The sequence below is a fragment of the Electrophorus electricus genome, chromosome 22 (genome assembly GCF_041902795.1).
Source record: "Electrophorus electricus isolate QZ-2024a chromosome 22, ASM4190279v1, whole genome shotgun sequence".
Classification (NCBI taxonomy): domain Eukaryota; kingdom Metazoa; phylum Chordata; class Actinopteri; order Gymnotiformes; family Gymnotidae; genus Electrophorus; species Electrophorus electricus.
In genome coordinates this window covers 5,259,311-5,280,325 of record NC_137518.1, presented here as the reverse complement: position 1 = coordinate 5,280,325, position 21,015 = coordinate 5,259,311, and the positions used below count along the sequence as shown (strand labels likewise).

General features: G+C 39.8%; 2 protein-coding genes across 2 annotated transcripts; one reads left to right on the top strand and one right to left on the bottom strand.

Moving 5' to 3' along the window:
* Window positions 1–5,631: 5,631 nt before the first annotated feature.
* sec13 (SEC13 homolog, nuclear pore and COPII coat complex component) lies at window positions 5,632–12,075 on the bottom strand. Its single transcript, XM_027020211.3, has 9 exons — window positions 11,863–12,075; window positions 11,014–11,058; window positions 10,724–10,839; window positions 10,193–10,344; window positions 9,944–10,077; window positions 9,597–9,730; window positions 8,393–8,513; window positions 8,019–8,165; window positions 5,632–6,185 (listed from the first exon to the last, which is right to left on the bottom strand). Exons 1-9 carry the CDS (start codon window positions 12,058–12,060, stop codon window positions 6,075–6,077), a joined length of 1,158 nt encoding a protein of 385 aa, XP_026876012.3. The 5' UTR covers window positions 12,061–12,075; the 3' UTR covers window positions 5,632–6,074.
* A 35-nt stretch (window positions 12,076–12,110) lies between these two features.
* Window positions 12,111–20,968, top strand: cand2 (cullin-associated and neddylation-dissociated 2 (putative)). The gene is made up of 15 exons (XM_027020180.3): window positions 12,111–12,311; window positions 12,851–12,994; window positions 13,261–13,415; window positions 13,629–13,752; window positions 14,155–14,411; window positions 14,903–15,008; window positions 15,104–15,249; window positions 15,548–15,834; window positions 16,670–16,811; window positions 17,090–18,592; window positions 18,717–18,812; window positions 19,007–19,176; window positions 19,809–19,973; window positions 20,440–20,547; window positions 20,625–20,968. Exons 1-15 carry the CDS (start codon window positions 12,244–12,246, stop codon window positions 20,847–20,849), a joined length of 3,696 nt encoding a protein of 1,231 aa, XP_026875981.2. The 5' UTR covers window positions 12,111–12,243; the 3' UTR covers window positions 20,850–20,968.
* Window positions 20,969–21,015: the final 47 nt, after the last annotated feature.

Below are 21,015 nucleotides of genomic sequence, written 5' to 3'. Positions count from 1 at the left end.
GGGGCAAGACCAAGGCGAGATGGTGGCGAGATGGTGGCGAGATGGGGGGCGAGACTGCCATCATCCGAAGACCTCTTGACACAAGGCAATAACATGCCATATCTTCCAGCCAAAAATATCATCTGCAAAAGGATATAATAATAAAACATAACAAATGTCTTCTGCTATTGATGTTGATTGTGGAAACTGATGATGAACTGGTTTATTAGGCAGATTTGCAGAGAAGAGATTCTGTTAAGTGCGGCACCAAATGAGATTATGCAAATAGGACACTATCATATCTCTGAAATTGATAAGAAATGCTGTCTAAATGATCCAGAATACTTCCCTGGTGTGGACTACTTTAACAGTATCTAAAGAAATGTCTTAAAACACACTAATGTTTTATAAACCAGCTAAGGGAATCAAACATGGAAAAAGAACTTTAATGAGAATGGAGAAAGGCAAGATATTGGATCACAAAGGCATCCCAGTCTCTGTACTCTGAAGCTTGAAGTTAGTGTAGTGTCCAGTTACCACCATATTCAACTGAATCCATTGCTATTAGAGTTGGCTGATATTTGTTGTTTGTTTGTCAAAGGGAAGTCCAGCCCAATGAAATAAACAAACACCACAAAGGCAACTCTAACATATTTCTTTGTAACAGCAAATATTAAATGCCGAGTGAGTCTATCCTTTCACAGGTGTGTAAGATTCATTAACCCAGTGATGGAGATTCAGGATCTTTGTTGCTGTTTCCAAACAAAGCATAAGAACATATGACAAATTAATTGGGTTGTGATTAATGCTTATAGCACATGCCTTGGGTAAGTTATGACCAGCTAGCTGCTTTCTGGGGAGACAGGTACCAGCGGCAAAGGATCATTTAAAATTTTTGCCATGTTTTTCAAACCCACCCTAAATGGTCTGATTAAAAATAACTGAAATATACTTGTTAGGAATCAGACAACATTTAGGCTAAATAACCACATGGAATTAGCTCTGCTGATTCTGTGTTGAGGTTGAGTGGAATTGTCTGAATTGTGCAAGGCATAAACAATGGTTGATATGACTGCACTTTGGTGACATGCACAATCCCTGCCATTCCACACCATTCTAAAAATACAATAATGGTGGTTCCCTTTGGTGGGAAGAATTTGAATGTACAGTAACTTATAGAAAAACAAACAAACAAATTGGCAACTCACTCACCAAAACAAAGTACAAAGTATGTAACAATATCTCAAACATTTTAAAAGATTTCAAAAGATATATTTTTTATTTTATAGTGCTCCAGTGTAAAGTAAACAGGGTGAAGATAAAACCAGAGAAGCAACTGTTTCAGTCAATAGGCTTCATCAAGGCTATGCAAAGACAAAGCCAAAAGCAATTACAAGAACTCTAATCTGGTCACACCTAGCCCTAATTATAGGTGTGGCCTATTATGGCAACTGACAACTGCTTAAAACAACTAAGAGTAAACAAATATACATTAGCCCATTCACAACAGGAACAATTACAAAAACAGAACAGATTTAAAACATCAGATTTTTTTGTATGTAGTATTTTTTTACATATACATGCAAGTTCAAACCTTCCTGAAAGTTTACTGAATTCAAGGTGCAGTTTGAAGACTTGATGATTTATACTAACGTACATTAACAGCCTTTTAAAGTAATTGTACTGCAGCACAATTAGCTAGCTTTTGCAGAGACTGGATTCCCTGCAAGTGTATTATTTATGAAAGGCTCCCCTAATAAATTATAAGATTCAGAATCAAGAAATTACAAATATTACCATTCACCAAAGGACAAATCAACCAAACCTTTATTGTTTTCTGGGAAATGTCTGCATACCCTAACCAATGCATTCTCAAATAGTTTGTAACAACCAGGTATAGAGATGGATATGCTGCAGAAAAGAGACAGCCATGGGAAGCATCATACAGGCACTGGTCCAAAGCACAACAAAGAGATATGTCAAAGGGCAGAGAGACCCAGGGTAGAGATAACAACTGGGTCAAAGGCAAGCTAGTCAAGCGGGGAGAGGTATGGTATGGACCACACAAACAACTTGGCAAGACCTTGCCAGGACCAACCACCCAGAGAGAGGCCTCTCAGTCTATAGATTGATTGGAATATGCAAAGCAGGAGTGCAGAACAGGTGCTGGTCTTTAGTATATGCATGACAGAGAACACGGGCAGGCCAGTAAGGCTGGAGGAGGAACACAGTGCCTGATAATGTTTTGTGAATCTGGCAAGTCACTGGGGTTCATGCATTCTAACAAATCGGAAGCATTTCTGTGGCAGATGTGGAACAGGAAAGCAGCTTGCTAAAGTTGCCATAGTCAGAACATTGCTTCACATAATCCCTTCTTCATATAAAGTATAATTTTTGTAAAAACCTAGATGAGTCATAAAGCATTAACTTGGGATGGTGAAAATATTACCATGTACAATTTTAATAAATATTCATTCAAATTGACATTTTGGTCTCTGCAGATAGCATAATAGCTAAATGTGTTCTGCTTGGTATCTTCACCACTGCATCTCAAGGAAGCATTTCTGTCTTAAAAGCATTACAGATTAAAACGTTTTTTGGGGGTTTTTTTGCACTGTAGTGCTAAAATCCCTAATGTTATTGCAGTCAAATCACAAATTTGCACAAATTAAAGATTTTTGTGCAAGACAGTGCCACTGTGTATTGAAATGCATTATTCACAGCAAGGTTTTCATCTCTGAAAGGTCTTTCATCATAATAGCAAGTATTGTTTTTGTCAATTGTACAGCCCTACAGCAAAGGTTTCTCAACTGGACAATTGAAAAGGCTGACTGATGCTTGGCTCTGTCTGTGAGGAGCTGGTCGTGAATTAGGTCTCCACACGATCTGAGAGAAGCCTACTTCAAGGAGGGACCTGCCACTCTCAGTAATCCCAAACTGAGAATAAGAGTGGCGGGAACATTCGTCTGCAGCTGGGTGGATCCTCTGCATTATCTTGCCGCCACCCCAGAGCCTGATAGGAATTTTTGTACTAAAAGTTCCGCGGCAAACTGCAGCTCAGCCAGCCAAGGCGTTTCAGACCTCAGGAAACAGGCTCCCTCACGCTGTGAATATCACTTAGAAAATGTGAATCTCTTGAGGGCCTCCATTTAATGTAATCTCCATGCTTATGTTGCGGAACAACTCAGTCGTCCACAAACAGGAATGAATGCAGAATGGTTCTTTTAGCCTCCTGTGAGGCAAATCATTACTTTCTACTGCATGCTTTATCTCTTATATGTGCAATACTTAATTAAGTAAAAGGGAGCAGGCTGGCTGGGGGCATCCGCCATCTTTATCCTTATTATATCTTTATGAATTAGAAAAGATAAGATGTTAGACTTAACTAATTTGAATAATTCATATTCACATAGCTAAAATATTACATGAATATAGTCTCAAGTTAAATATAGTCTTAAGTTTGCATCTAATTACAAAATTGCTCTGGTAAAGATAAGGAGCAAATTTAGTTAAGTATTCCCTGGTTTGCTACACCTGTTTTAAGATATCATTAGTAACCTTCCGCTTTTGTTGGACACAGCTGCATCTCTCAAGGCCCAGCATGCACACACAAACACAAGAACTGTGAACTGAACCTCAGTGAACTTACTCCCAAAATCATATCATCTGTCAACAGTTTCTCATTTTAGCCACTTTCACTGAAATCAACATTTTATGCCAGCTGTGTACAAAATGTAATTTGCATGTTTCCAACATAAATACTGTATGGAAAAATGTGACCTTTCCTTATTGACGATTACCAAACACTCGGCTACCAATCATAGGACTTTAAAAGACAGAGATACAAATAACCTATCATGCAATGTACCAAAGACTGACGTTCATAACAAGAGTGAAAAACATGGAGGAACCATATCGTTTTCTGTAGCACAGAATAAACGCTGAACGTATGCTAATAATGCAAGTACTCTGGTAAACAGAAGTTTGGCATACTCTGCTCGTCGCCCGCGCAAGATATACATTTCCATGAGACAATGAACTGATTCAACGCACGACAACTGTGTTTTAAGTTAATCTCGTAGGTCAAAATGTAAAAAATCTCCGCAGGAAAAAAAAAAGAATAAACCATCACATGGCCTCAGCACATGAAGCTTTTCACATCGCACTAAGAGTCAGAAACCGCAATTATCGTATCAGCAGAAAAAGCATCTGGATTAATTCGGACCCTGCGAAGTAAGCCCTTTAACTTACAATAAACGAGTTGTAAAAGTCAGGTCAGGCTTGTTGTTTTTACTTAGTTCGGGCATAAACACAACACAATGCAGAAACTCCAAACATCGGGAAAAACATGCGACATTTACACACGTGCACCTGGAACAAAACATTGACACTTGTGGTCAATCTATGGGAATTTTAACGCGTACCACACATGCGGAGACTGCATAGACAAGTAGCTATACCTCCTAATACCCATGAATATTCGGGTTTCACCGTACGTAACAGTCTAGTAAGAAAACGCCTCTTACCCTCGTCGTGCATTTTCTGCAGGCAAAAACTCAGATTTCTTCTCCAGATGGGCATGGCAAACGTAGTTTTGGCGACGTGTGGAGAGAAAGGCGAAACAGTTACTTGAATAAAGGTCGAGACCAGTGCACTGGAAATTTCGATTACAGGGGACCAATGGTCAAAAGTAGAAACCCCGTCTGCTGCAGCTCCCCGAGTAGGTGAGCCATAAAAAATTTCCAGTGGCAATAAACCAAAAGTGCGCTTTGGTATCCAGGCAGCGGTCCATTAGAGGAAGAAAGGCGCGCGCCAATCCGGTTCCAAACAGAACGCACTCGGTGCTACTGAGGCGGAGATGCAATGACTCACTTGTTAATGTCACTGCGCTTGACAAAAGTGTGTAAAACTGCGCCTCGTGGAGTCGCCGGTAGTCGAACAAACTCCGGATGAAACGGACACATGAAATGCGATCAGAAGCGTCTGAATGTCTTAATTTCAAGATTAGACTAATAATTGTATAATCTGTTCTATGTGCCGTGTATTGTTTTGATTTAGGTGATTCCATTTAATGCACACTTTGCAGATTTTACAATCGTTTATTTACTGTTCTATGTACCATGTACTCTGATTACGATATTGTTTACGCCGTGCTATTTACTGACCTGAACAGTGTAACGTATGTCTTTTGTTTATATGTGTTCATTATCAGTTTTATTCTTCGGTTTTAATGAGTTGATGCGAAAGGACAATGAAAATGCTATACCGTTTTAAGGTACTGTTATAAACTTTCCACTGAATTATTACGTGTAGCTGTATCCCTATCAAGCTACCTCGAAAAGGGTCAGTCTAAATGAACGACTGAAAACGAACAAAGGTTAAATACACCCAGTGGCAATTGGTGACAAAGCTGATCTATATCGTGTACTGCTTGACCTGATGTTTATAACACATGACTTGTGCTCATCTGTCTAGAACAATTACTAAGATTTGATCCTAACGGCATTTTACTTAAGTGTCACTAAAATAGAATTTGCTTTGACTTTATATTCAGATAAATAGATAATATGAGATCATTCAAACCATAAATTATTCACTTTGCCTTTTCAAAAAAATTACAATAGTAAGTGAAAGAACAACAAAAAGTAATCATTCAGTTATAAAAATGTATTTATTTTTTAATCTGAGTGGCACTGAATGAATTTATTCAAAATGTGTACTAAGCCACTTGAAAGACAAAATCCAGGTTTGTAACTTTCATATCGCCAGTCTGCAGAATTTTTGGCTAGAATCTTCTTTTACACACATGCCCCTCAAATGCAACCACAAAAATGTAGTTAACTTATCTTAGGGAAAGAAACCTTTTTGGAAGGCATCTTAAAAAAACAACTGAAATGCAATGTCTTTTAGCTAGGCCTAGCTTTTTTACTGAACATTAATTGGATGTTTTGGGGGCACTGACAAATCAGCAATGTAGAAAAATCTCAGTGGTCTCAGTGAGGCTTCAGTAGTCCTGCCTCTGAACTTCACCTCTGAATTCCAACTCTAGACATGAAGGCAGGGTCTCCATGAGGTGGTGGTCACCAGCTCCGGTCTCACTGCTCATTTTGCTGGCCGTCTGCGATGGAGGACACAGCCCCCTGTCCTTTGTTGACGTCACTGATGCAGGCCCACTGCCCATCCACAGACTCCTTCCACAGGGTCAGCTGGGAACAAAGAGTGCCGAGAAGGTCACTTACAGACCAGATGACTTGTATTTACAACTACGAGCACCTATATGGCTGCAAAATGGCCAATAACCAGTCTATTTGATGCATGCTAGACCACTGCATTCATCAGTTTCAGAATACTTTCTATTCAGTTTGAGCTCTTCTTCAACTTGATTAACTTTTTGCTTGCACCTGTTGCTTTCCTCAAATTATTATCCTGTTATTTAACGGCTAATACAATCAAAGTTAGTAACATTAGCATTAATAACATTAGAGTAAAACACCATAAGTTGATGTACAAAGTAAACTTGTTCAGTGTTTGGCCAAAGTTCTGTGGGCTGCCACTTGTCAACTGAAAAGTGCATTTCATGTTTATTACAAGCACAGCACATTGGAAAGCAACACCTCCATAAGCTCTGGTGGGGGGACCGGATGGTGCGCTAAATAAAATAAATTAAATCGTTTAGAGCTTCAGGAAAGCTACTCCTTTAAAAGTGCATTAGAATTGTTTTGATTTAGGTCATTCCATTTAATGCACACTTTGCAGATTTTACAACAGTATGAATTTGCTTTGGTGCACAAATATACTCACTAATAGCGCATTTGAATAAAATGCTTGACAATGTTCCTGAAATTTTGAACAAAGCAGTGGAACTGAAAGTGCCAAAAGCCATTCATGAACCTTCATCTAAATGATGAAGAGCTAGAGGGGAGTCTGTCTGGTTGCTGCCCCTGGCCTAGCAGTTGAACTAAATGCAGTCGTTAACCAAAGTACTAGGGAAACCTGGGTTTCTTCTAAATAGCTATTCTTCTAAATAGTTGAGAAACTGCAACCCTACAATAGTTTTGCTTTGCATGTGTATGTAAACAACATTTCTACCTTGGTACTTCTTATTGCATGGGAGTCAAGAAATGGTGTGTAAAATGTACTTTTAAACTTTGTATTTCAGTGTTTTTACTTAGAAAATGACTTGAGCTTTGGTAGAAGAGATCTTGTCAAATTAAAATGAAGCCTATTCAAGTACTCCCTTGTTTGTTCTGGGAGCATCTAGATTTAACCAAAAACATGTGATTGCTAAAGGGTTGGTCCAGCCCAACCCTTTAGCAATCACTTCCTGTGCACAGCCTACTCCTATACCTCGCCTTAACAATCCATTACCTGAAAAGATCATGAAACAATGAGTCTTTCAGATCTTCTTTGTGGTTTCATCACCTAAATTGTATCCTTTTTTTCTGAACTGTTTTTGTTGAAACTAATGTAAATATGTTGGATAAACATGTATCATTGAAAATAAACTATTTTAAAACATACGATAGGGTAGGCTACAAAGTACAAAAGGGTGGTTTCAATATTAATTAATTCACTGTTAATGCTCCAAATGTAGTCTGCTTGGTTAAAAATGTACAGAGGTGTGCGATTTTTACAATCCACGCCCAAAAATCTGTATTAATTAGATTCACCTTGTTCATCTGTTGTCATATACAGTTTACGACTTCAAGCCCGTAATTAATGGTCAGTTCCAGATCAGAAGATCACTGGTGATCAAACATTTTCAAATGCCAGACCACTATAGAACTTAGTAGACAAAATCCAAACCTCTAGTTATTCAGCATGAGACAAACAAATTTTCTGTTTGTGCCCCTTTTATATAGCTGCAATCCAGTTCATTTTTATAGTTTTGTACATGGAAACATAAATAAGCTTCATAATCACTCATCACCAAAATAATTCAAAGCTGTGCTCAGGGAGATTCTCTTGCAGCTATTGTTTTGGCAAAAATCTTCAGAAATTGAGGCATTCACAAAATAAGTGCACCTGCTGTTTCCTACCTTGTTATCCCCTCCAGACACCGCTAGGATGTTGCCTGTGATGGACCAGCTCACATGCCAAACAACATCGTTGAATTTGTGCAGCAGTTTCGTTGTCCACGTGTTTCCAGAGGGATCGTCACACGTCCAGATGAACACCCTTCCGTCCTGCAGGGGCATGCACTTAAGTTAGTGGGTTGCCGTGGGAACCCCTGATGCGCATGTAAAACTAAGCCGTACTGGGCCACATTCTGGTCCACAAAATGTTGTTTAATGTATTTAATAGACTTCCATTATAATTTGTGTTATAAAAGATCTGATCAACTATTGCTTAGGGTCCCCTTAGACAGTCTTTCCTGTAATAGTCTCTGGTTATTACTGAACTCACACATTACCTGAGAACAGCTGGCAATGGAGCTGGTGGGAAGGCCAATGGATGGGGCCCAGCCTACATCTCTGACCCAATCACTATGGGCCTCGAGCTTCTGGTCTTCTTTCCATTGGCCATCCTCTTCTCTACAGAAGAGAATCAGTAAAGTGTCAACAGCAGTTCAGTACAAAATTCATTACTTGAATAGCAAAGGCAGTGTGGCATCATTCACAACTCAGGTGAAATTATTTTGATCAGTAATTCTTAAAGCAATTGTCAATATCTCATGGTGAAAAAATATTTTAATGGTAAAGATGTTTTAGAATAAAAAGGTTATAATGCATTATAATTCAGTCTGTATGAAACAATGAATTACTTCATATAGTGTTTTCGTAATATATCCCACTACCACTTCAGGTCAACATGTACAATCTATTCATAGGATGGCACAACTACTCAATAGCAGTTTTAAAAACTATGTTAACATTTAGAAGAAGCAGCAAAGGGAAATAAATAAATAAAAACCCACAGAAGCAGAAGAAACTATACAAACAAGGCTTCTTGCATACCATATCATTAAAGTGCCATGGCCCTTAACACATAAGGAGGTCTACTCTTCCTCAAAACATGTACAATAGCAGAAATAAAACAGAAAATGACTTGCAAAAAAATTCATTACTAGAACATGGAAATCTGAATAAACATTAATGTGACTCAATCAATTTCTGTCTTGCTCTTCCAGTGGGTCGTCTTAAAAAAAATTCTCTCAGACTCAGGCTTTCTACCAGAGGCTTGGGAGTTTGAGGGTACGGCAATGAGATTGATATTCAGGGGATCTCTTTTATACTGAACTAGAGCCACTCCTCCATTTTAGGGTCACGGGGCCACTGGGACAACCTTGTTGTTAACCTTCCACATTCTCTCCATTTCTTCTTTCAGTATTTAGCAGCAAATGTTGGCCATCTTGCACTGAAATCCTCTTTAAAGTAAAATGGGTATTGGCCAAAAAGGTTGGGATCCGATCCACTGGATCAGATCACCAGTAATGACTACACACTTCATTCACAGAACAGCACACAACTGCACAGCACTACACATGCTGAAGATTACAAGAAAGACTGGAACAAATACAACATTGTGAAGCATTGATTTGATCACAGCCAACCCATCATCATACTTTTTGACTGCACATGCAAAAGGAAAACATAAAACCAGAGGCGATCACTTACTTCCACAGCTTGACCAAGTTGTCACAGCCTCCAGACACAAATCTCTTGACATAGTTGGGTTTCTGACCTGTTGGCTGGTCTATGAGGCTGCCTGGAACAACAGCTGGTGCCCAGCTTACTGCATTACAGCCAATCTGGCAGGGACGGCAGGGAGGAAGGGTTTACTTGTGGAAATAAAGATGCAGGACATTTCTCAAAGTGCCTTGAAGCTGACATCTCTTTGGCATCTCTTGGCAAACAGCACTTGTAGGCCTTTATATATGAGCTTCCCAGCAAATAACAATTATGTGGAGTCCTCATGTGTATAGGAATTTTCAAATGAATCCCAGCTTGCAGTGAATACCCACTGTGTGAGCGTTATTAATCTTCTTGATATCCCACTGCCCATCACCAGTGTAGGTTAGAATTGAAATGGCACCATCAGAGCTCCCACATGCCAGGATTAAGCCAAAGTCATAGGGTCCCCAGCAAATAGAGTTCACTACAGGAAACCAGAAAAGTATTATTTATTTTCAGAAACCTATTATCAAATACAACACACAAAAAGTAATCATTTGAAATCAGCCAAAAACACAGGGAATTTCAATTGAAAGAACCTGAGGAGTTGTGGCCTGTGTACTTGTACATTTTATCCCATGTCCCATTCTCCTCTTTCCATATGACGACTTTCCTGTCATAGGAACAGGAAGCCAGAATGTTGCCATAGGTGGGATGGGCCCAGGCCACCTGCCACACAGGGCCTTCGTGCCTGCCCAGAGTTGACAAGAGAAACAGTAAAAGACTGACCGGTGAAGAGGGTTGTGCTGAAGAGAGCAAACACCCATTATTCCCACCGTACACAGTAAATAGGACTGAGTGAAGGAAAGAATTTTGTGTCATCAGACAGAATAGGTCAGACTACCTGAAACAAAAGATGTGTGTTACACATTCCAGTTTTCTGTTGCTTGTGGATAAATCAAGCAGCAATATTTCAGTAAGCCAAAACAACCTAATGACTGTATTGTTTGTCTTTCATTTCAACCGCCTTTTTTAGAAAAACGAGAGCTACACGAAGAGAGCTCCAAACACATTTAAAAATCTAAGTAAAGTATTAACAAGGAGAGTCAAAACTAAGACCGCCTCTCTACCCTCGCAGGTCTGCCACAAGGATCTGGCCGCCATTCTTTACGTCAAAGATCTTCACAGAGCGATCGGACGAGCAAGTGGCCAGTCTTGTGCCGTAGTAATCCATTTGGGCATCGTGCTTAAAGAGAAACATGAGTATAACGAATTACTTAGGTTTGCCTTAGCCTGGCAACGAACGTTGTTTGTGTTTCATCTTAATATAAATAGGTGATGATGTAGCTACATCGCTAGGGTAACAACAGAGGATCAAGCAGAAAAAAAGGTGCCAACAGTTAAAACCGAAAATACTTACAATCATATCCTCGTGCGAGGTATCCACGGTGTTAATAACAGACACCTAAAAGGGAATACTGCGGCATTAGGCGAATAAACGTTGCACGTCTGGCAACGTTATATGCTATCTAGGTTAACTAACTAGTTCAGATGGTTTACACCATGCATTCAAAATCATGGGATAGTTTTAACTAAATACGATATTATAAGAGATGGCTAGGTTAGCTAGTTCATGCCTCAAGAAAGTTCCACTGTAATGTTATTAATAAGACACTGTATAAGCCCGCAGTAACGTTAACTGGGTAGTTAAGTAGCTAATGTAAATAGGAAATGATCGAATAGTATAGCTAGTACATATCGACTACTTTAGCTAGCCAGCAACATTTAAGTTAACTATATAACTACGATTATGGGTAACCTAACTAAACTATCTGGGTAGCTAGCTAGTGTTAGCTAGTTTAACTCAGAACTTTGGGTCACCTAACAGACATGGTATTTATTTAGCTAATGGGCGATTTATCCTTCATCTGGTTAATGAACTACCTAGAAAGCGAGATTAGCTAACCTAGGTTAGTTAGGACAGCTAGCGAGATAACTAGCTAGCTAGGTAACTAACTACCTAACCAGCTAACTAGTTGGGTAGTTAATAATTAACTAACTGGTTAACTAGATCGTCGGTTAGTTGACAACAAACTAACTAACTAGTTGGCTAGTTGGTTAATAACCAACTAACTAGTTGGTTAGTTGGTAACTAACTACTGACTAACTAGCTAACTAACCCATGAAGCAAATCACAAATTTAACCTAGCTGTTAGGCAAACGTAATTATGTAGCTAGGTGGTCAGATGTGAACAACAGTAGCACTTACCATATCTGAACAGAAAATCTGCTCTTGCACTTTATTAATCAAAAGGATTATCCAAACAGGATAATCGGCGAAAATGCTGAGAATATATTCGACGTGGCAACCGGACCGACGAGCAAAAGTACTATACTTCCGTTCTATAAAAGCTCCGGCTAGAGTAAGAGGTAATGAAAAAATGGTTCCAGATAATGCAATTCGCATAGGTGCCACAAGATGGCAGGCAAACATACGACATTAATTTCACTCCTGTCTATTTATAACAACCTACAAGTGTCATGTTTCCTACGGCAGAGAGCGTAACTACACGTTATTGTATTAGTCAGACAAGTTTTCCCTCTTTTTTGAACACTTTTGTTCTGATATAGGTGTTAACACTAATCCGAAATGTCGAATGTCACCTATCACATTTCCAACCTGCTGGAAAAGATGACATCCACTGACAAAGATTTTCGGTAAGACCGCCTAGCATTACATTATTTGGCATGTTGCGTGGAAGACCCATGACTAAGACTTGTAAAAATAGGATGTTAATGGAATGTCCTCATACTTAAAATACTTTAAAATACTTTATTTTACCTATTACTGTTGATACTCGCAAAAGCAACAGGCTTGTCACGTAACTTTGGTTGTTTATGGAAAAAACTTCAGTATCAAGCAGGTGAATTGTGAAATTATAAATTGAATAATAATAGTAATTAATAGGCTGCATTGATGCTCATACCACGATGAATTGAGAGTAATGTTTTAAGTGCTCAAATCCTTTACTTATGGTGGGTGTCATCTGGATAGTTAAGTGATTCGGTGATGTATTGTGTGGTAGTTTCTTCCACTTGCAGATCACAAGGGAGACTTTCTCTTACACAATAACAAGGTTTTTGTCAAAGATAAATGATTAACTAATGGGGAGAGGAAGAATTCTTTGGGGCATTGTGTTTTTTCTCTAGTTGGGGGGTTGTAGATTGTCACTAGGCCTATTTAATTTTCATTTTAGGTTTATGGCCACCAATGACCTTATGATGGAGCTGCAGAAAGATTCCATAAAACTAGATGAGGAGAGCGAGAGGAAAGTGGTAGCCATGCTCCTGAAGCTTCTAGAAGATAAAAATGGTGAAGTTCAGAACCTTGCTGTTAAATGGTGAGAAAGTTGTCAGTTTCACCAAATTATGTTTAATAACCCCTGTATAAAGTGCATATAAATATTAAGTATAAATGTATTTTGTATGACATGTTTTATCATACTTTCACCTTGCACACTTGTGAATGCCCAACAAGTGGAAAATATACATTGTTCCAAATATACAGTTGTATATTTCCTAAAATAAAGATGGTTATGGATTATGAATTATTCATGATCTATGATAAAGATGACTATGGGTAATGAATTATTCATGATATGTGCAGCCTAGGTCCTCTTGTAAGCAAAGTGAAGGAATACCAGGTTGAGACTATGGTGGACACCCTGTGCTCCAACATGGTCTCAGACAAAGAGCAGCTCCGAGATATCTCTAGCATGGGGCTAAAGACGGTTATCGCTGAGCTGCCCCCAGCCTCTGCAGGTATAAATATTAAAGTTTGGTACTTGCTGTTCATGACAAAGTATTGCCATATGCTATGCCACTTTCTTATATTTTTCTTTGTCTTGTGATTCTCTGAGCTACAAACCAGGCTCAGTGTCATCTGAACAAGTATGCTAAAATATGACCCTTTGACCCATAAATTTATTGCATATAATTTATTAACACTTTTTTGTGACTTTCTCTTAATTTAAGGGGTATGTCTGACTGCTAATGTTTGTAAAAAGATCACATCTCAGCTTATTGGTGCCATGGGTAAACAGGAAGATGTATCTGTGCAGCTCGAAGCCTTGGACATTCTCTCTGATATGCTGGCAAGGTAGGTGCCTAATATTTATTATAGAGGCACTCTATGACTGTCCACTCATTTGTCTCCCAGTTTGACATTTTTGGCTGTAATGCAGATAGTAGTACACCTGAATATGATCCGCAACTCCAACCTGTATGACTCAGATGTGTTGGAAGATTGAATGGAACAATGGATGACGGATTGGTTGGCTGGCTGATGGATCACACAGGCAGAGTTGATAACTTTGACATTAGGATGGATGTTTGGTCCACTGTAACAGTCTTGATTTATATGCATCACTTGTTTATGGTCAAAAAACGAATCAATTTTTCTAGTCATGGCTATCTCCACATACCATCGTGTTTATGTCTAAAACCAGAGTATGGATGTTTAAAGGTTTGTTGGCTCCACTTTGACGTTTTGTGTCTGTAGGCTAAGCGGCACTCTGGTGAGCTTTCACCAGTCCATTTTGTCCAGCCTGCTTCCACAGCTGACCAGCCCCCGCATGGCAGTTAGGAAGCGTGCCATCATTGCCCTGGGTCACCTGGTGCCCAGCTGCAACCCTGCTCTCTTTGCTCAGCTCACTGAGCATGTCATAGCGGAGCTGGCACATGGGTCTTCTGCCACTAATGCCCATACCTACCTCCAGTGCCTTGCATCCATCAGCCGACAAGGGGGACACAGAATTGGTGAGGCCAGCATCATTTTCATTGTCCGGACATCTGTGTAAATTACTTTGAGGTTTTAATCAGAGGTCGTAGAAGATAGATTGAAAGATGGATCAACGGCTTCTTTAGTTTGTGAAATATTGTGTAATGTTGTACCATTTACATGTTGAGGAGGCAGCAAATCCACTTCTGCAAAATTACCATTGTGGAGAGTTTGGTTTTAGCCATCACACACCTAGCAGCATTGATCAGACAATGCTGAAATCCTTTTTAAGGCTCACATCGTGTGCCATTTAATCTGAATTGGACATAAACTCTATAGCAGCATTGTTCTGCAGGGGTTGTGTTGGGTATGTGTCAGTATGGCCAACATATGATAGCTGTGTAAACAGATTATTGTGATGTCCAAAGCAAGAGTAATACATATATCATAAAAAGGTTATCAAATTTTTTTTTTGTTAAAATGAGAAAAAAACATTATTATTGCATTAAATCTTGTATATCTTGCTAAGGTGAGCACCTGGAGAAGATTATGCCAATGGTGGTAAAGTTCTGTTCTGTGGAGGATGACGAACTCAGGGAGAATTGCTTTCAGGCCTTTGAGGCCTTTCTTCGCAGGTACATCTTTGCATCTGGCCAACATCATAGCATGTCTATTGAAATATTTTTACATTGCAGACACATAATGTAAAACTTTGTCTACTTTTTTCAAGATGTCCCAAGGAAATGTCTCCTCACATCACCATGGTAATTAAACTGTGCCTAAAGTATATTGCCTACGATCCCAACTATAACTATGAGGCAGATGACAACCATGAGGAATCCATGGACACTGGCAGTGCAGAGGATGAAGACCAGGGTGCCATTTAAATTGTTCTTTGCATAGATACTTCCTAAATACAATAAGAATTTTTCATTCTAAATATTTCTGCCTAGGATAACAAAGGTGTACATTTCTGATAGAATTCAAGAAGTTTTCTCTTTAGGGCAGGAAATGTGAACCAGCCTCATGTATGAACTTATAACTCATCTTCTCTATGATTTCACATCACAGAAGACCAGTTCCATATAATTTTGTCAAAATTCCATTGAAAGGCATGTAAAAGCATGCTAAGTTGGCCTAAGTTGTCTTTCCACCTACATATCTTGTCCAATAGAATCTGATGATGAATACAGCGATGATGATGATATGAGCTGGAAGGTGAGACGTTCATCTGTAAAGTGCCTGGAGGCAGTGATCAGCAGCCGGAGAGACATGCTGGCGGAGCTGTACAGGTCTGTCTGCCCAACACTGGTATCCCGTTTCAGGGAACGGGAGGAGAATGTGCGCTCAGATGTTTTTCTTGCCTTTGTGGCCTTGCTGAGGCAGACTAGACCCCCCTATGGCTCCACCTTGGATCCTGGCAGTAAGGAGGATCTGGCAGTCACTCTTTTGAAGAAGCAGGTATGACTAGTTTCACTGTATTGGGCCATCACATTTTAGCCAGTTTAAGTTTCAGCTTCTTTTAAGAGTGTTTTGCCTTTGTCTCAAAAACACATGCTCAGTGTGGTTTGGGATGAGTCATCATATTGTAGTATCCAAGAAATTTGTTTTGAAGTATTAAGTAAAGATATTTTTGCACATTTAAAATTTTATCTTAATCATGAACAAAGCTCCCTAAAAATACAAGTTGTGACGTACATAAATGGCATGCTTTGTCAGGACATATTGCAACATACAGGAGCAAGGCGTGAGTGATGGAAACAAATAGGTTAATTTAAAAAGAATGCTTACGTGGTGAAAAATGGCTCCTGTGAGGTAAAAAAAGGGAAGGGTGTGATGAGGAACAGGTGAATGCAATGCAATTATCAGTAAGCAGGTGGTTGGGAAAGGGCACTTGATTGGAAGACAAAGAATGACTGAGAAACTGATTGCTAGTGTGAGTGAAGTCTTGACTGGGTGCCAACCAGGGTGTGACACCAGTGCAATAGTGCCGCATTAAAAAAAGGCTATGAGTTCAATACAATTTTTCTTTATTCGATGTTTACAAGCATATACCATTACCTAAGGGAGATAATCAAGCCTTATCTTTTGTTAATGAACAAATTATACATCACAAAATTAAAGTTAACGTTCTATGCTCATAGTCAACATTGTCATTATTTCTTTTCAGTATACAGTAGCACTTTTTAAAGGATTTCAGTTCATCTTGTTGGGACGAAGTTGCTAACAACTTACAATATATTATGAGATATTCTGACAATACATTTCTTAAATCAGATGTTCCTTGTATTCATAGGTGGCCACAGTAATAAAAGCCCTACACAAACAACTGAAGGACAGAAGCATGAAGTCCAGACAAGGCTGTTTCAGTATACTAACAGAGATGGCTACTGTACTTCCTGGAGCCTTAGGGGAGCATATTCCTGCCTTAATTCCTGGTGAATATCTGTGTCATACATAGACAGTACCTAACTCATGAGGTGTTATGTCACTCAGGACATATTGCAAACAAATGTGTACTCACATTCACAATGAGCCTTTTTCATCTGGACAGATGAATTCATATATGATCCTGCATTTCTTTTTGGAAATGTACAAAGTATCTCTACGGGAAACCAGATCAGGAAAATAATAACCCCCTAAAACACACTGATTATAACATTACAAATCAGTCATCTTGTTACTTACCCCTTATGAAGACTTGTTTTTTCTGTAGGTATTGTTTACTCCCTCACAGAAAAGTCCACCTCTACAAACATGAAGATCGATGCTCTCTCCTTCCTACATGTCCTTCTATCTAGCCACACTCCAGAGGTCTTTCACCCACACATCAAAGTCATCCTGCCCCCTGTGATTCACTGTGTTGAAGACCCTTTCTATAAAATCACATCTGAAGCCCTTCAAGTGACTCAGCAGATAGTAAAGATGTTGCGACCCCTGGACAAACAGTCCTCCTTTGATGCAAAGCCCTTTGTTAGGGATGTGTTCACCAGTACCTTGAAGAGATTGAAGGCAGCAGATATTGACCAGGAGGTGAAGGAGAGGGCCATTTCCTGCATGGGCCACATCATCAGTCACCTAGGTGACCAGCTGGGTGGAGACCTTCAGCCAACCCTGCAGATCTTTCTAGAAAGAATAAAGAATGAAATCACCAGGCTTACAGCAGTGAAGATGTTGTGCCTCATTGCTGCATCCTCACTTAAGGTAGACCTAAGGCCTATCTTGACTGAAGGGATCCCAATTCTTGGTTCCTTTTTACGAAAAAAACAGCGCGCCCTTAAGTTAAATACATTAACAGCCCTGAACATCACTGTCACAAACTACAGTGACTGTTTCAAGCCTGCTATGATAGAATCTGTGTTGAGTGAGTTACCTGCCTTGATTCAGGAAAGTGATATGCACGTATCCCAAGTGACTATTATGCTTCTCACCTGCATGACCAAAGTTTGCCCATCCTCATTAGGCAAGATAGGAGGTGCCATCTTGCATGAAGTGATCAACCTGGTGCACTCTCCATTACTACAAGGAGGTGCCCTTTGTTCCATAGTTGAGTTTCTCCAAGCCCTTGTGTTGACCAAGACCAGCAACGCAGGCTACAGGGATCTTATAAAGGCTTTGACAGCTCCTTTCTATAAAGCCAAATCAGCTGACTCCATGTCTGTACACAGGCAGTCCTATTACTCAGTGGCAAAGTGTGTGGCAGCACTGAGCTCTGCATGTCCCAAGGAAGCTTCTGGAACAGTCACCAACCTCATTCAAGAGGTGAAGAATCAGAAGACATCCGAGTCTGTGAGGATCCTATCATTCCTTTGCCTTGGGGAAGTTGGGCGTTCCACGAACCTGGGAGGACACAAGGAACTTAAGACGGTTGTCATGGAAGCCTTCAGCTCCCCAAATGAAGAGGTGAAGTCTGCAGCATCATGTGCCCTCGGCAACATTTGCGTCGGGAATCTGGAGGACTACCTGCCATTCCTGCTTAAAGAGATTGGTGGCCAGCCTAAGAAGCAGTACCTGCTTCTTCATTCCCTGAAGGAAGTGATCAGTGCTTTGTCAGCTGAGAGTCTCAAGCCTCATGTGGAGAACATTTGGTCTCTGCTCTTCAAGAACTGTGAATGTGCTGAAGAGGGCACTCGTAATGTTGTGGCTGAATGTTTGGGCAAACTCACACTGATTAACCCAGCCGAGCTCTTGCCTAGGCTTAAGAAGCAATTATCCTCAGGTAAAGAGCTGCTCAAACTGCACTAACCACATTAAGTTCACATTTTTGCTTTAGCACTAGATGATTTGAAATCAGTATTAAATGTGTAAAGGAAGAGCATTCACTGCAGGTATTCTTGTTTCAGGCTCTTCATTTGCTCGCAGTACCGTTGTGACAGCTGTGAAATTCACCATTGTAGACCACCCTTTGCCTATTGACTCCATTCTTATGGGGTGCATAGGTAAAACCTTTCAATTGTAATATATTAGATTATCAATCTATGATCAAATCTGTAATATTATGCATTTTTAGATGATCTAAGTACATCTCAACTTTATATGAAGAATCAAGTTTATATTGGAGGAAACAAAACAGATTTCACATACACTCCATTCTATAACCATAGCCACATGTTTACAATATTTGCTCTACTAGGTGACTTCCTGAAAACGATCCAAGACCCTGACCTCAATGTGCGGCGTGTTGCCTTGGTGATGTTCAACTCAGCTGCCCACAATAAGCCCGGCTTGATACGTGGTCTCTTGACCACAGTCCTCCCTAACCTCTACAATGAGACACAGATCAGGAAAGACCTCATTCGAGAGGTGGACACCAATGCATGCTTGCCCTGATAACCCACTGAACAGAGTCATATCAAACTTTGACATGCTTTTATATATGCTTTTGTAGGGTATGTATACTTGTATTTAAATAGACTAACTATGTCTGTGTAAATATCACCTAGGCATCTATGTATGTGAATTATGCATAAAATGAGCAAAATAATATAAAATAGTATACTTTTTCCAGATTTAAGGTTTTAATGGAATGAACAAATGGTGCTAATGTACAGTGAACGATTATTTTATTGGATACATCCCCATTATAGCTGTACCTATAGGCTGCCAGCTCTATGTACTCAGCAGTCAGTTGATCAATGGTAACTCATCTTGGTACCAGGTGACCTTTTTTATATAAATGAGCAATTGGAAAATGGATACATGGAGTTTTGTTCCATAAGTCATAAAAGTCATACAAGAGGTCTACAAAGTTTAACACAGTGTACGTAGGGTTCAACTTCCTGGTGTAAACAATCAATTTGGATCACAACAGGGATGCTAGCATTGGTGGACTTCTTACAACTGATTATAAAATATATGGTAGCCTAGTTGGTTCGGCTGTATGGCGAATGCACTAAAAAAGTGATCACTCTGTGTAAAGTGACAAAATGTTTCAGGTGGAGATGGGCCCTTTTAAACACACAGTGGATGATGGGCTAGATGTGCGTAAGGCAGCCTTTGAGTGTATGTACACTCTCCTGGACAGCTGCCTGGACTGCCTTGACATCTTTGAGTTCCTTGACCATGTGGAAGAGGGCCTGAAAGACCACTATGACATTAGAGTGAGTGTGCAAATTCACCAGTGTGGTACCATGTTGTTATTTCTATAAAAGGACACAAGCCCTCATAAAAGATTTTTTTTAATGTTTCTACTAAAAAAGATCTTTAATAGTTTCTGCTTATGTAATAGGATAATTTTCATTTATATATTTTTAATGGTACAGAGGGTAGGAAATTCAGGCAAAAGAACAACAAAAAACCCACAGCATCCTATTTCAGCTTTCTTATTCAAGCACTGTATGGCAGGTAGCTTTTCTCTGGCTCTGGAAATCTACTGACCCAGACATCCATATACAAGTAGACTCCTGTTATCCATGCACAGATCAGCTAATTTGTAGTTAATGTAGGCTATAATGCAATAATTAAAAATGGAACAATTCCCATTATTGTATATTGTCAAATGTATCTGCATTAATTAACTGTCCAGTGCACTGTAAATCAGCTTATGCTCATCGTGCATGGTTCCAGATGCTGACATTCATAATGCTGGTCAGGCTTGCTTCACTGTGCCCAGCTGCTGTGGTGCAGAGGTTGGACAGGCTGGTGGGGCCTCTCAGAGCTACATGCACCACAAAGGTAAGGCCTGGGCAATGAACAGACAAGACCACTCATTATAAATACTGCCTTCCGCTTCTGAATTCTTCTGCATTCAGGTGAAGGCCGGCTCGGTAAAGCAGGAGTTTGAGAAGCAGGAGGAGCTGAGGCGCTCAGCCATGCGTGCAGTTGCAGCACTCCTCTCCATTCGTGACGTGGAGAAGAGCCCAGCAATGGCAGACTTTGCCAACCAGATCAGAAGCAATGTGGAGATGGCAACCATCTTTGAAAGCATCCAAAGAGACACCATGTCAGGGGCTGTGGAATCTATGGATACTAGTTAAGATATCTAGGCAAGAGGGGCACTACAGTGGAAATGTCATTAAAGGTGGATATATTGGAAGGCTTCTATTTATGTCATGGAATAAGTTATGATTAAATAATAAAGCTTAATGCATCCTTACTTTCTTTCAATGAGCAAGTCATGTGAGTCCTAAGCTAGTTCTGGTA

What these genes read in the sequence shown, in the direction of transcription:
- sec13 (XM_027020211.3), bottom strand. Translation starts at nt 12,060, where the DNA reads ATGCGAATTGCATTATCTGGAACCATTTTTTCATTACCTCTTACTCTA. An exon ending in AGATTTTCTGTTCAGATATG is followed by an intron (nt 11,059 to 11,862) that starts GTAAGTGCTACT and finishes ATTCCCTTTTAG; the next exon opens with GTGTCTGTTATTAACACCGT. An exon ending in TGTCTGGAGGGGATAACAAG is followed by an intron (nt 6,186 to 8,018) that starts GTAGGAAACAGC and finishes CTTTGTTCCCAG; the next exon opens with CTGACCCTGTGGAAGGAGTC.
- cand2 (XM_027020180.3), top strand. Translation starts at nt 12,244, where the DNA reads ATGTCGAATGTCACCTATCACATTTCCAACCTGCTGGAAAAGATGACA. An exon ending in CTCTCTGATATGCTGGCAAG is followed by an intron (nt 13,753 to 14,154) that starts GTAGGTGCCTAA and finishes TTGTGTCTGTAG; the next exon opens with GCTAAGCGGCACTCTGGTGA. An exon ending in TGCAGAGGATGAAGACCAGG is followed by an intron (nt 15,250 to 15,547) that starts GTGCCATTTAAA and finishes CTTGTCCAATAG; the next exon opens with AATCTGATGATGAATACAGC.